This window comes from Moschus berezovskii, chromosome 5 (assembly GCF_049115385.1).
Source record: "Moschus berezovskii isolate FMDL1 chromosome 5, NW_MosBer_1.0, whole genome shotgun sequence".
NCBI lineage: Eukaryota > Metazoa > Chordata > Mammalia > Artiodactyla > Moschidae > Moschus > Moschus berezovskii.
In genome coordinates, this window is record NC_142464.1 from 76,894,564 (window position 1) to 76,907,629 (window position 13,066).

The 13,066-nt window shown below is 45.0% G+C and overlaps 1 protein-coding gene and 1 pseudogene across 2 annotated transcripts in view; one reads left to right on the plus strand and one right to left on the minus strand.

The window, feature by feature from the left end:
* The window catches only part of LOC148777854 (small ribosomal subunit protein uS12-like), a 42,525-nt pseudogene extending 41,860 nt beyond the window's left edge, over positions 1–665 (minus strand).
* A 7,748-nt stretch (positions 666–8,413) lies between these two features.
* The window catches only part of CWH43 (cell wall biogenesis 43 C-terminal homolog), a 60,219-nt gene continuing 55,566 nt past the window's right edge, over positions 8,414–13,066 (plus strand). For both annotated transcript variants that reach the window (XM_088836051.1, XM_088836052.1), the window contains exons 1-2: positions 8,414–8,509; positions 11,440–11,631. In XM_088836051.1, coding sequence (XP_088692177.1) covers positions 8,467–8,509; positions 11,440–11,631 — 235 coding nt within the window. In that variant the 5' untranslated portion in view covers positions 8,414–8,466. The remainder of the gene's footprint in view (positions 8,510–11,439; positions 11,632–13,066) is intronic.

Genomic DNA, 13,066 nt, shown 5'->3' on the forward strand with positions numbered 1-13,066 from the left:
AAAGAAAGCTGAACACTGCAGAATTGATGCTTTTGAAGTGTGGTGTTGGAGGAGACTCTTGAGAGTCCCTTGGACTGCAAAGAGATCCAACCAGTCAACCCTAAAGGAAATCAGTCCTGAATATTCATTGGAAGGAATGATGCTGAAGCTGAAGCTCCAATAACTTTGGCCACCTGATATGAAGAACTGACTCATTGGAAAAGACCCTGATGCTGGGAAAGATTGAAGGCAGGAGGAGAAGCAGACGACAGAGGATAAGATGTTTGCGTGGCATCACTGACTCGATGGACATGAGTTTGAGCAGGCTCTGGCAGTTGGTGATGGACTGGGAAGGCTGGCATGCTGCAGTCCATGGGATTGTAGAGTCAGACACGACTGAGCAACTGAACTGAGGACACTAAATGGTTTATTGTACTCAATCTCTTTTGCATCTGAGTTCATTCCTCATCACACTATATGTTTGCCTTCGAGTAGACCAGGTCTGACTTAGTCTGGATGGAGTTCCTCAGCCTATAGGATACTTTTCCAAGCAAACTCTTCCAAGCAACCAGACTCCATGGCCTGAGGTTGGCCTGGCTGCCTCCAGGCAGTAGCTACTACTGCTTTATTGGTAGAAGAAGCTAATAATTACCTTTGGACAGCTGCTGGAAGTCCAGACCCCTCATCGAGTACAAGGAATTCTAAGATAAAAGGCCACCGTTGGTCACTGGAGGCTACTCTATCAAGTACTAGGCTTTGTTCCTTGATGCCCCAGAGTTAATCCTCCACTTGCCACACTTTTAACTCTGCTACCTTAATGGCTGACGAAAGCCCACAGTTAACACATTCTTGCCTTGAAACCCTTGGCCAGATCTTTGCCTGTAGTTCTGACCTCACAGACCAGGCCATAGAAAACCCTGAGGAAAAATGGTTTACTGATGGCAGTAGTTTTGTTAGAGATAGTCAAGAGGGCAGGGTATTGCTATTATGAGTGCTCATAGCGTCATAGCAGCAAAACCTGTGCTACCTAACACCTCGGCCCAAAAGGCTGAACTAATAGCTCTAACTTGAGCCTGAATCTTAGGGGAAGGAAGGATTGTAAATACACACACAGACTCAGAATATGCCTTCCTTGTTTTACATGCCCTCGCAGCTATCTGGGAAGAGAGAGGACTTCTAAATGCAGGAAACTCCTCTACAAAATATGGGGCTGAGATTTTACATCTCATAGAAGCTGTTAAAGAACGAACATAGGTGGCAGTCACTCACTTCCACAGGCACCAAAAGAAATTCTCAAATTTCCTAAGGAAACAACAGGGCAGATTCAAAAGCAAAGAGAATAACCCTGATGCCCATCAACAAAATGGCTCTAATCCCATCCCTTACCCCTTCTAACTTAGTTATACCCAGGTACTCGGATTCTAAAGAGAATTGGGCACGAGACAGAGGGAAAACTAAGGAAAGAGATGGCTGGTGGCACATAGATCAGAAATTGCTCATCTCTCTTTGACCAGTGGAAAATTATTAAAGGGTCACATGACTCCATCTGGGGAGAGGTACAATATCTATGATTATTTTCCAACTTTTTACAGGGAAAGGGCTCCTGGAGACAAAAGAGTTACTCAAGCCTGTGCCCTTTGAGCCACCCATAATCCAGGAGGCAATAAGCCTCTTCCTCTTGCCAGTCTTGTCTCGTGATATGGGATGTACCCAGGAGAAGACTGGCAAACAGATTTCATTCAGATGCTCTCTTTCCAGGGCTTCAACTACTTATTAGCCTTTATAGATACGTTTGGGGGCTTCCTTCGTAGCTCAGTCCGTAAAAAGTCTCCCTGCAATGCAAAAGACTTGGGTTCGATTCCTGGGTTGGGAAGATCCCCTGGAGAAGGAAGTGGCAACCCACTCCAGTATTCTTGCCTGGAGAATCCCATGAACAGAAGAGCCTGGCAGGCTATAGTCTATGGGGTTACAAGAGTCAGACACGAACATAGATACCTTTACTAGATAGATAGAGGCCTTACCCACTAGCACAGAGAAGGCAGCTGAAGTGACTAATTCATGGTTAAAGGAAATTATTCCTAGATTCAGATTGCCCCATCATCTTCAGAGTGACCAATGGACCTTCGCTGGTAGCAAAGGTCATGCAACAGCTTTTGCAGATTTTAGGAATTAAATACCACCTCGATTCAGTCTGGAGACCTCAGTCCTCAGGAAAAGTGGAACCAGGATAATCATACTCTAAAGAAAATTTGGGTAAAAACTCTGTCAGGAAATGTCAGAGTCAGGGTATTACCTGCTGTCAATAGCCATCTTAAGGGTCAGGGCAGCTCCTAAAACAACTACTAAGCTAAGCCCTTTTGAAATGACATACAGAAGGCCATTCCTTACTCTGGACATGCTAACTGACCCAGAAACCCAGCCTCATCTTAAGTACAATATAAATCTGGGCCAGGTCCAGAAGACTACACAAGAATATGTCTAGAGTGCAGCCGGCTCCAGATGACAGTCCCAGCTACCCTGTTGTAAAATGTGGAGACTGGGTACTTTCAGAGACCTGGAAGAATGAGTACCCTGGCAACCAGCTACTCCCCAAATGGAAGGGTACTTACCAAGTCTTGCTGAGCACTCTTACAGCAGTCAAACTCCAGAGGGTCACCAGCTGGGTTCATCTGTCCAGGATTGAACCTGTCCCTAGTGATAGGTTACAGGAACCTGAAGAACCACATTCCAGCCATCCCTGTGAATCCACCTCTTCCTCTGAGTCTCCACGGGATCCAGAAGACCAGAACAGCCTGAAAATTCCAGGTGGATGGGTGAGCCACTAGAAGACCTGAGGCTACTATTCAAAAAGAAGATGAACACTTCTTAGACTCTTGGTTTCTCTTGTGACTCAGCTGGTAAAGAATCTTCCTGCAATGCAGGATACCTGGGTTCGATCCCTGGGTTGGGAAGATCCACTGGAGAAGGAAAAGGCTACCTGCTGTAGTATTCTGTGTTGGAGAATTCCATGGACTGTATAGTCCATGGGGTCACAAAGAGTCAGACATGACTGAGCAACTTTCACTTTGTATTAAAAAAACTAAAACAGACTCTAGGCTAAGTACAGGCTAAGTTCCCATAGTTACTAAGTTCATGTTGCCTCCTGGTGCTCCAATCCACCTTCCACTTCCACTCCAATCCACATACAGGGTAATTGATATGCTCTGGTAAATTCAGATAAGTATTGTTTTCTCTGCTCTCACTCTTGCTCTCAGAATTCACTGAACTTTTCTTCCCATGCTGGGTGATTTAAATATGACCCTGACTGGTGCTACTATGAAGCTACTAATTGCCTTAGCTTTTCTATGTGTATTTCCCTTATCTGTAGGCTGGACAGAAAACTATGGTTCACATTGCACAAACTCTTGCTTCCTCTACTAGGTTGACAGAATGCTGGATTTGTTTACCCGGAGCTAAGTTCATCATGGGCCATGGCGACCCCTTTATCCATCCCATAAGGAATTTTAGCCAAATTCCTGATGGAAAATGGTCTTCTACTAGAGACCCAAGTCTCAAAACAGTAATGTACAGGGTCAGAATTGCTCATTTTCCTACTGAAGAAAATTCTAATGTCTAACCCTCCCAAAAGGAGACTTGGGACCAACAGGTTCAGAACTTCCATTTTGGAAATAGAGAAACATATGCTGACCTTGTACAAGCAGAATCCTACCCTTGCTTGAGCCTCTGATTATAATAGTCTTACTGATCTTTAGCCCCTGCTTTCTAATCTAATTAGTTTCTTTTCTCTAGAGCGTCACAGGACAATGGTGCTATGCAGGGACTCCAGCCACTCCCTACAGCAGATCCTCCTGAAACCACAACAGAAGTCACACTGGGGCCCATTTAATAAGACAGAGTGAGAGCTCCATGACCCCAGCGAGGTGGCGTCTACAAGCCTCTATCTAGCCTGAAGAAGTTACAGAAGACAGACCTTCACTCTTCATTTTCCCAATAAAGTTCTTTTGGGTTTACATCTGTCAGCAGGGATTTGAGACAGGAGGTAGATGGGCACCCCCAGGGTAAAGTGATTGGAGATTTACTCCCTAAGGACCAAAACTCCAAAATAAGAATGGCAGGACAAATAAGAGAGGAGACTGGGCCCTGCCCAGACCATATATTTCTCATTATTGAAGTGAGGAGACTTCCCCAACCACACATGTGCAGAAAGGCTGCTTGGAGGTCAAATGGGTGTGATGCTAACTAAAGCCAGGGCACCCATAGGCCTTTGAGAAAGAATCCATCTTGGCTAAGAGATGCATGTACACATGGGAGGATCCTGAAATATACCGAATATGGACTGTGAACCAGATAAATAATAATTGGCTCAAGGAAACCTGGAAGAAATGCCCCATATGAGCGATTTAAACTGCCATGAGGGTACAACTCAGACTCTTCCTCTGAGTCTGCCTGTGTGTCAATCCATACATACTGTACTCTTTTTCCTCCTAATCAATCAAACTTGTTTACTATTTCCTGTCTTTAAGGGAATTGTTTCTGCAAAGCTGAAGGGCCAGGGCCCTTGTCACTGACCACTGTTTTAGTGGCTAAAATTTGGTGCTTTTTCCACCATGACCCAATCCCTGACTGGGAACCCAAGTCCTGCTTCAAGGTGTTGCTGGCTGAGGTCACCTGAGATCAAAATTATTAAAGAGTAAAACAACAACAACAACAAAAAAAACCCACTAAGACAAAAATTGAGCTTTGAGTGGAAGAGAAAACACTTTGCATCCTTAGTAGAAGCAAAGTTTTTCCTAGCACTTAGTTTTGAAAAGGGACAAATTTTGAAGAGCACCCACTAAGTATACACAGCACAGAATTAAATGCTTTTCATATAGGTGCCTGGAAAAGAAACATATTTAGGCAAAGAGAAAGGAAAATGCAATGTCTGATGTTTTCAGGCACTGAAGTCTATCACACGTTAAAGAATGGCTGATACTAAATGACTGGAATCCAGTCAAACATTTTTACGTGATGTAACTAGAATGAATTGCATGTTAAAAGCTGTCTTATTGAGATATAACTCACACTCCATGTAATTCACCCATTCTTTCAACATGTGCAGTGCCATGATTTTAGCATATTCACAAAGTTGTACAACCGTCGCCCATCTAATTTTAGATTTTCATTCCCCTTGAAAGAAACTATATACTAATTAATTCCTTTTCCTTCACTATCCATTCCCACAGCCCTAAAAAACCACTCCTCTACTCTAGACCACCACAAATTTGCCTATTCGGAACATACAAATGGAATCATATAATATGTGATCTATTTATTGGCTGGCTCCTTTCACTTTGTTGTTGTTTAGTCGCTTACCACTGTTTTTGAGGTGCATCTGTGTCATAGGATGTGTTGGTACTCCATTCCTTTTTATTGCTGGATGACATTCTATTGTGTGCTTATACCACATTTTATTTATCAATTTATCAGTTGCTGATTATTTGGGTTGTTTCCATTTTTGGCTATTATGAGTAATACTACTATTTGTCCACAAATTATGTGTTTCATTTCTCTTGGGTATAAACACCTGGGGGCTTCCCTGGTGGCTCAGTGGTAAAAGAACCTGCCCGCAATGCAGGAGACCTGGGTTCAATCCCTGGGTCAGGACAATACCCTGGAGAAGGGCATGGCAACCCACTCTAGTATTCTTGCTTGGAGAATCCCATGGACGGAGGAGCCTGGAAGGCTATAGTCTATGGGGTCGAAAAGAGTCGGACACAACTGATCTGCTAACACATACATAAACACCTGAAAGTGAAAGTGAAGTCGCTCAGTGGTGTCCAACTCTTTGCGACCCCATGGACTGTAGGCCACCAGGCTCCTCCATCCATGGGGTTTTCCAGGCAAGAATACTGGAGTGGGTTGCCATTTCCTTCTCCACCCAGGGATCGAACCCAGGTCTCCCGTATTGCAGGCAGATGCTTTACCCTCTGAGCCACCAGGAAGCCCACATAAACATCTAGGGGTAGAACTGATATGTCATAAGGTAATTCTATATTTAATCATTTAAAGAATTATCAGACTGTTTTCCAAAGTGGATGTACCATTTTACATTCCCATAAGCAATATAGGAGTTTTCACTTTTTCCACAACCTTATCAACACTTGTTGTTTTTTAAAATTTTATTTTAATTGGAGGATAATTAAAATATCATGATGGTTTCTGCCATATGTCAACATGAATCACCCATAGGTATACATATGTTCTCAATACTTGTTATTATCTGATTTTTTTGATGATTGTCAATTTAGGGAGTGTGAAGTGGTATCTCATTGTGGCTTTGGTTGGTTTTTCCCTAATGAAATAATGTCGAATATACTTTCTTGAATATATTTTGATTATTGGCTACTTGTAGATGTTCTTTGCAAAAAAGCCTATCAAGTCCTTTGTTCATCTTTAAAGTGGCTATTACTGAGTTTTAATTTTTTAAAATGTATATTCCAGATATCAGTTCCTTATCAGATGCACAAGGGCTTACCAGGTGGTGCTAGCGGTAAAGAACCCACCTGCCAATGCAGGAGATCTAAGAAACTTGGGTTCAATCCCTGAGTCGGAATATCCCCTGGAGGAGGGCACAGCAACCCACTACAGTATTCTTGCCTGAAAAATCCCGTGGATAGAGGAACCTGGTGGGCTGCAGTCCATAGGGTCCCACAGAATAGGAGATGACTTAAGTGACTTCAATTCAGTTCAGTTCAGTCATTCGGTCGTGTCCAACTCTGTGACCCCATGGTCTGCAGCACGCCAGGATTCCCTGTCCATCACCAACTCCCAGAGCTTACTCAAACTCATGTCCATCGAGTTGGTGACGCCATCCAACCATCTCATCTTCTGTAGTCCCCTTCTCCTCCCGCCTCCACTCTTTCCCAGCACCAGGGTCTTTTCCAGTGAGTCAGTTTGTATCAGGTGGCCAGAATATTGGAGTTTCAGCTTCAGAATCAGTCCTTCCAATGAATATTCAGGACTGATTTCCTTTAGGATTGACGGGTTTGATCTCCTTGCAGTCCAAGAGACTCGTAGCATGGGCCAGATGTATGATTTTAGAGTATTTTCTCCCATTCTGCACATTGTCTTTTCACTTTCTTCAACTGTCTTTTGAAGCACAAAACCTTTTAATTTCCATGAAGTCCAGTTTATTATTTCTTTTTTCACTTGTGCTTTGCTGTTGTATCTAAGAATTCATTGTCTAACTGAAGATAATGAAAATTTACTCCTTTGTCTTGTGATTTTTACAGTTTCATCTCTTACATTTAAGTTTTTATCCATTTTGAATTAATTTTTATCTACTGTGTGAAAACGGTGGGGGGGATGTCCTATTTGTTCTTTTTCATGTGGATATTCAATTGTCCTAGACTGATTTTTTGAAAAGACCAATCTTTCCCTCATGTAATTGTTTTGGCAAGTTTGTTGAAAATCATTTGACCTTAAACAAGAAGATTTATTTCCAGAACTCTCAGTTCTATTCAGTTGATCTTTATCTACTGACAATGAGAACTCTTTGCTTAAAACTGCTATGGACTTACAGCAATAACTTCTCTTCACTGATTCTTATGCTTTTAGACAATCCATCATTGCTTAATTCCAGGGCAAACCTTCCAGAAGTGCTAAATGACAAACTGTCCCCCCCCTCCAAATTAAAGCAAATTAAAATACATGTGCTTTGAGAAGGCTCTACAAAAATCCAAAACATTCTGGGGTGTGGTCGTTTGAGCAAGAAATAACCGGCCTGGTTCACTGACTCCTTTGTTTGTTAGAATGTCTCTCCCTGTCTCCTCAGGGATGGGCACTCTCAAAGATCACGATCCATAGAGAGGAGGAGGGCAGAGTTCCCACTGCCATCACTCGCTTTCTGTCTTATGAGCAAGCGTTGAGACGTCTGTAAAAGCCAAAGAAAATTCTGTAATCTGTAGAATTTTTCAACCACCTTTCCAGAACGTGATTTCTTTGCTACCAAAGCTAAGAAGGCCGTCGCAGGTGCCCGAGAGCGTCTCCGGGCCTTAGGAACGCCAAGGTCCTGTAGGCACCGGCTGGCCGAAGGCGCCAGGGCCCCTGGCTGCGCAGCTCCGCATCTCGGTCTAAGCTTTCCCGCCTCGCCACGCGCCCTCGGGCCTCCTTCAAAGAGCACCGCGGGTCCAGAGTTGCCGCGGTGCCGCCCTCCTGCGCGCTCGCAGCGCGCCAGCCCCGGGGCTGCGCCGCAGGCTGGCCGGGAGACCTGTTTTTTTTTCCCCGGAGGCGGGTCGGAGGCCCCCGGCTCCTTCGCTTTGGCGTCGGCGGTGGCGCGGGGCACCTGGCGCTCAGGGGAGCCCCGGGGCCGGGCGGGCGGCGCCGGGCGGGGCGGGGCGGAGGCGGCGGGCCCCACCCTCGCCGGGGCCGGGCGTGCAGGGGCCGGGGCGTGGACGCAGACTCGGGAGGACGCGGCGGCCGGCCCGCGACGTAGGGGCTGCGGCCATGCCCTCGCCGTGGAGAGCGGTGCTCCTGGAGAGCCTCCTGGGTAAGCCGAGGCCGCCCGCCGCGCACCCGCCGGTCGGTCCCCCTTGCCCTCCCTGGAACCACGATGCTCGGCGGGCTTGGCTGAGTCCCCGGAGGAAGGAAAGCAAGCTCGGTGCCCGGAATAGAGATGCTTATCGTCCCCTGTCACCTGCTGCTGCTGAAGGAATTTTAAAAAGAGAGAAAAGCCCTAGATTGAGGTTCCGAGCATCCGGCGCTCCCCCGAGTCTTCCCGAGCTCCTGTGCCACCCTGGTGTTGCGCCCAACGGGCGCGACTTCTTCACCTGTCGGCCTCGAACCGCGGGGCTGGCACCAACCCCGAGTCCCATCACCCATGACCTTTAACTGAATAAATTTCAGTACCGAGCTTTGGCTTCCCAAGCGGGTCAGTGGTAAAGAATCTGCCAGCCAGTGCAGGGGACTCCATTCCTGGGTCAGGAAGATCCCTTGGAGGAGGAAACGGCACCTTTCAGAAGGGGGCGCCGTTCCCCGCCCCCTCGGCGCCCTGGCTGTAACACTCAGGGCCGTGTCTGCTGCTTGGGTCGGCCCGGCACTAGTGGGCTTGGGTGGTGGTCGCACATGATGAGCATTTGGCCAAAAACATCCGACATGGGACACGAGTCCCATCGTGTGCTCCCTTAAGGTAAGGTAAGGTAAGGTTAAGTCGCTCAGTCGTGTCTGACTCTTTGCTACCCCACAGACTGTAGCCTACCAGGCTCTTCCATCCATGGGACTTTCCAGGCAAGAGTACTGGAATGGGTTGCCATTTCCTTCTCCAGAGGATCTTCCCGACCCAGGGATCAAACCCAGATCTCCCGCATTGTAGGCAGACCGTCTGAGCCACCTTTGCAAAAAGTACCAGGAACAACTATTGTTGTTAATATTGTCTGAGTTGTGTGGTTGAAATCAGAACTCCCAGACAAACGTTTGGGAGATTGGTAGTTCACAATGAAAGGAAGGGGTGCCTTCCTAAGAACCGGGTTTTCTGGGAACTGGTAATGCTGGGGGGGTGGGGGGTGGCGAGGAGGCTCATTATTTGGCCCGGTCTGTATCTCACAAGTACACGATGTAAAAATAATTATGCACTCAGTAGGTACCTAGGGTGCTAGGTACTCTGTGTACTTGATCTTTTTTTAATCCTCATAATCTGACAGGTGGTTAAAAGTACTGTTTTCAGTGATTAAGAATAGTTTGGAACTGGATTCCTTGGTTTTCAGTTCACTGCTATTTGCTACTTTTGTGACCTTAGGCAGTTACTTAAGTTTCAGGATCTCCAGAATTTTTGTTGTTCAATTTTGCATTTGTAAAGGAGGAGTAGAAATAGTGTCAGTTTCATTGGACACAGGTTGTCTGAGGAATCAGAAAGAAGATCCCAGTGAATACTTAGAGCCTCACATGTGTTAAATGTCCATTGGTTAATTATCATCACTGTAGAAGATTACAAGGTCGGCAGATGTGAAAGCAACTTCAAATCTGGATTTTCCACTACCCCACACTGCCTCCTAAGGCTTAGGCTTAAAATAGCCTACTCTCAAGAAAAGGATTATTTCCTAACTAACCTGCCTTTGGCTGTAGTCTGGAGTGGGAGGAAGGAGTTCTATTGTTTTTTGCTCTTTTTGATTTTCACCATATTTCTCATCAAAGAAAGGTCAACTTAGTTGAGGAAATTTTTTCAGGGTCCTGACAGGAAACCAGATTGAACCTAGATGGCCAAGATGAAGAGCCTTTAATAAAGGGACTGCCACCTTACAGGGCTTCCCTGGTGGCTCAGATGGTTAAGAATCTGCCTACAATGAAGGAGACCTGGGTTTGATCCCTGATTTGGGAAGATCCCCTGGAGAAGGGAATGGCTACTCACTGCAGTATTCTTGCCTGGAGAATTCCACAGACAGAGGAGCCTGGTGGACTACAGCCCATTGGGTTGCAAAGAGTGAGACACCACTGAGCTACTTTCACTTTACCTACCTGTATGAACCTAGACAGCATATTAAAAAGCAGAGACATTACTTTGTCAAGAAAGGTCCGTCTAGTCAAGGCTATGGTTTTTCCAGTAGTCATATATGGATGTGAGAGTTAGATTGTGAAGAAAGCTGATCGCCGAAGAATTGATGCTTTTGAACTGTGGTGTTGGAGAAGACTCTTGAGAGTCCCTTGGACTGCAAGGAGATCCAACCAGTCCATCCTAAAGGAGACCAGTCCTGGGTGTTCATTGGAAGGACTGATGTTGAAGCTGAAACTGCAGTACTTTGGCCACCTGATGCGAAGATCTGACTCATTGGAAAAGACCCTGATGCTGGAAAGATTGAGGGCAGGAGGAGAAGGGGACAACAGAGGATGAAATGGTTGAATGGCGTCACCAACTCAGTGGACATGAGTTTGGGTGAACCCCGGCAGCTGGTGATGGACAGGGAGGCCTGGCATGCTGTGGTTCTTGGGGTCTCAAAGAGTCGGACACGACTGAGCGACTGAACTGAACTGAACTGATGAATGAGGTTAAAGGGACACACGGGATATTGAGGAACTGAAAACAGCTGGAAGCTATTCTCATCCTGGGCCTGAGAAGAGGATGGAATTCTCTTGTTGGAACCCAGTTAAGGCCAGAGTCATGAAGGAGGCAGCCAGCCAGAGCAGCTGTAGTAGTAGTCGTTGTTGTTGTTTAGCTGCTAAGTCGTGTTCGGCTCTTTGTCACCCCATGGACTGTAACCCGCCAGGCTCCTCTGTCCATGGGATTCTCCAGGCAAGAATACTGGAGTGGGTAGCCATTCCATTCTGCAGGGGATCTTCCTAGCCCAGGGACTGAACCCTGCATTGGCAGGTTGAGTAACCAGGAAAGTAGTCTAGTTGTAGCAGAGGGAAGGACTGTTATCTGAAACAGTGACAAAGTTAAACTTTCTCTCTCTCTTAAAAACTGTTTTTTCCCTTTTTCCCTCCTAGGATATATTTCTTGGTCTCTCTGCCATGACCTGAGCCCAGTGATCTATTACTTTCCCCTACAAACACTGGAACTCACTGGGATGGAAGGTTTTGCCGTAGCATTTCTTTCTCCATTACTCCTCACGATTACTCCTGTCTGGAAACTGGTTAATAAGAAATGGATGCTAGCCTTGCTGCGGATAATTACTGTTGGTAAGATTTAAAAATGATTCCTTAAGTTTCTTTTCTTTTTTTTTTTAGTTAAAAATTCAGGGAAAATATGTAGACTGTTCTTTGAATGCTAAATGATTAGGTAAAAAATAAAAGATGTCTCTTTTTCTTAATACTGCCTTGAAGAGTTTTAGTAGAATTGTAAGTCTAGACCAAGAGTCAGCATATTTACATTTCTAACTTTTCTGTCAGATTGGAAAATTTTAAGGACCCCTGAACTGAAGAGGGGGAAGATACCTTGGAAATGTGAAAGTATTAAGTATGTTTTTGTTCTTTTTTCCAACTATGATACAAAACTCAGAAGTCATTAAAAAGTTGTTAAATGATAATACACAAAAATATGGAAATTATGCATGATGAACATTGTAGCAAAGGCAATCAATAAGTCAGGAAAAATATTGCAGCTCTTCTAGTCAAAGGGCTAATTTCACAAATATATGGAGTTTTTACAGATCAGTAATAAAAGGACCAATAACTCAATAGAAGAGAAAGCAAAGGATATGATCTCAGGAAGATCCACTGGAGAAGGGATAGGCTACCCACTCCAGTATTCTTGGGCTTTTCTTGTGGCTCAGCTGGTAAAGAATCCGCCTGGAATGGTGGAGATCTGGGTTTGATCCCTGGGTTGGGAAGATCCCCTGGGGAAGGGAAAGGCTACCCACTCCAGTATTCTGGCCTGGAGAATTCCATGGGCTGTATAGTCTATGGGGTTGCAAAGAGTCGGACACGACTGAATGACTTTCACTTTCAATAAAAGGACCAATAACTCAATAGAAGAGAAAGCAAAGGATATGATCAGTTTACTGTAAAGGAAATATAATTGATTCTTTAAAAAATACTAAAGGGTGTGGAATATAAATCATATATATATATATAGTTTCTCAGATTGATAAAGAACAAACTTGGATAACACTATTGTAAGTATGGGAAAACAGGCACTTATGCATTGCTGGTGAGAATGTAAATTTTCACAGTTTCTGCAAAGGATAATTTACAAATCTGTATTTTTCACTCAGCAATTCCACTTCTGGGCATATATCCTATAGATAAACTTACATATGTGTCAAATGATAAAAATAAAATGTTATTTAATCACTGTAGCAATATTTATAATAACAGTGTCAGAAATAATCTAAATGTCATCTATATAGGATCAGTCAGTTCAGTTCAGTTCAGTCGCTCAGTCGTGTCCGACTCTCCGCGACCCCATGAATCACAGCACGCCAGGCCTCCCTGTCCATCACCAACTCCCGGAGTACACTCAAACTCATGTCCACAGAGTCGGTGATGCCATCCAGCCATCTCATTCTCCGTCGTCCCCTTCTCCTCCCGCCCCCAACCTTTCCCAGCATCACAGTCTTTTCCAGTGAGTCAACTCGTCTCATGAGGTGGCCAAAGTATTGGAGTTTCAGCTTTA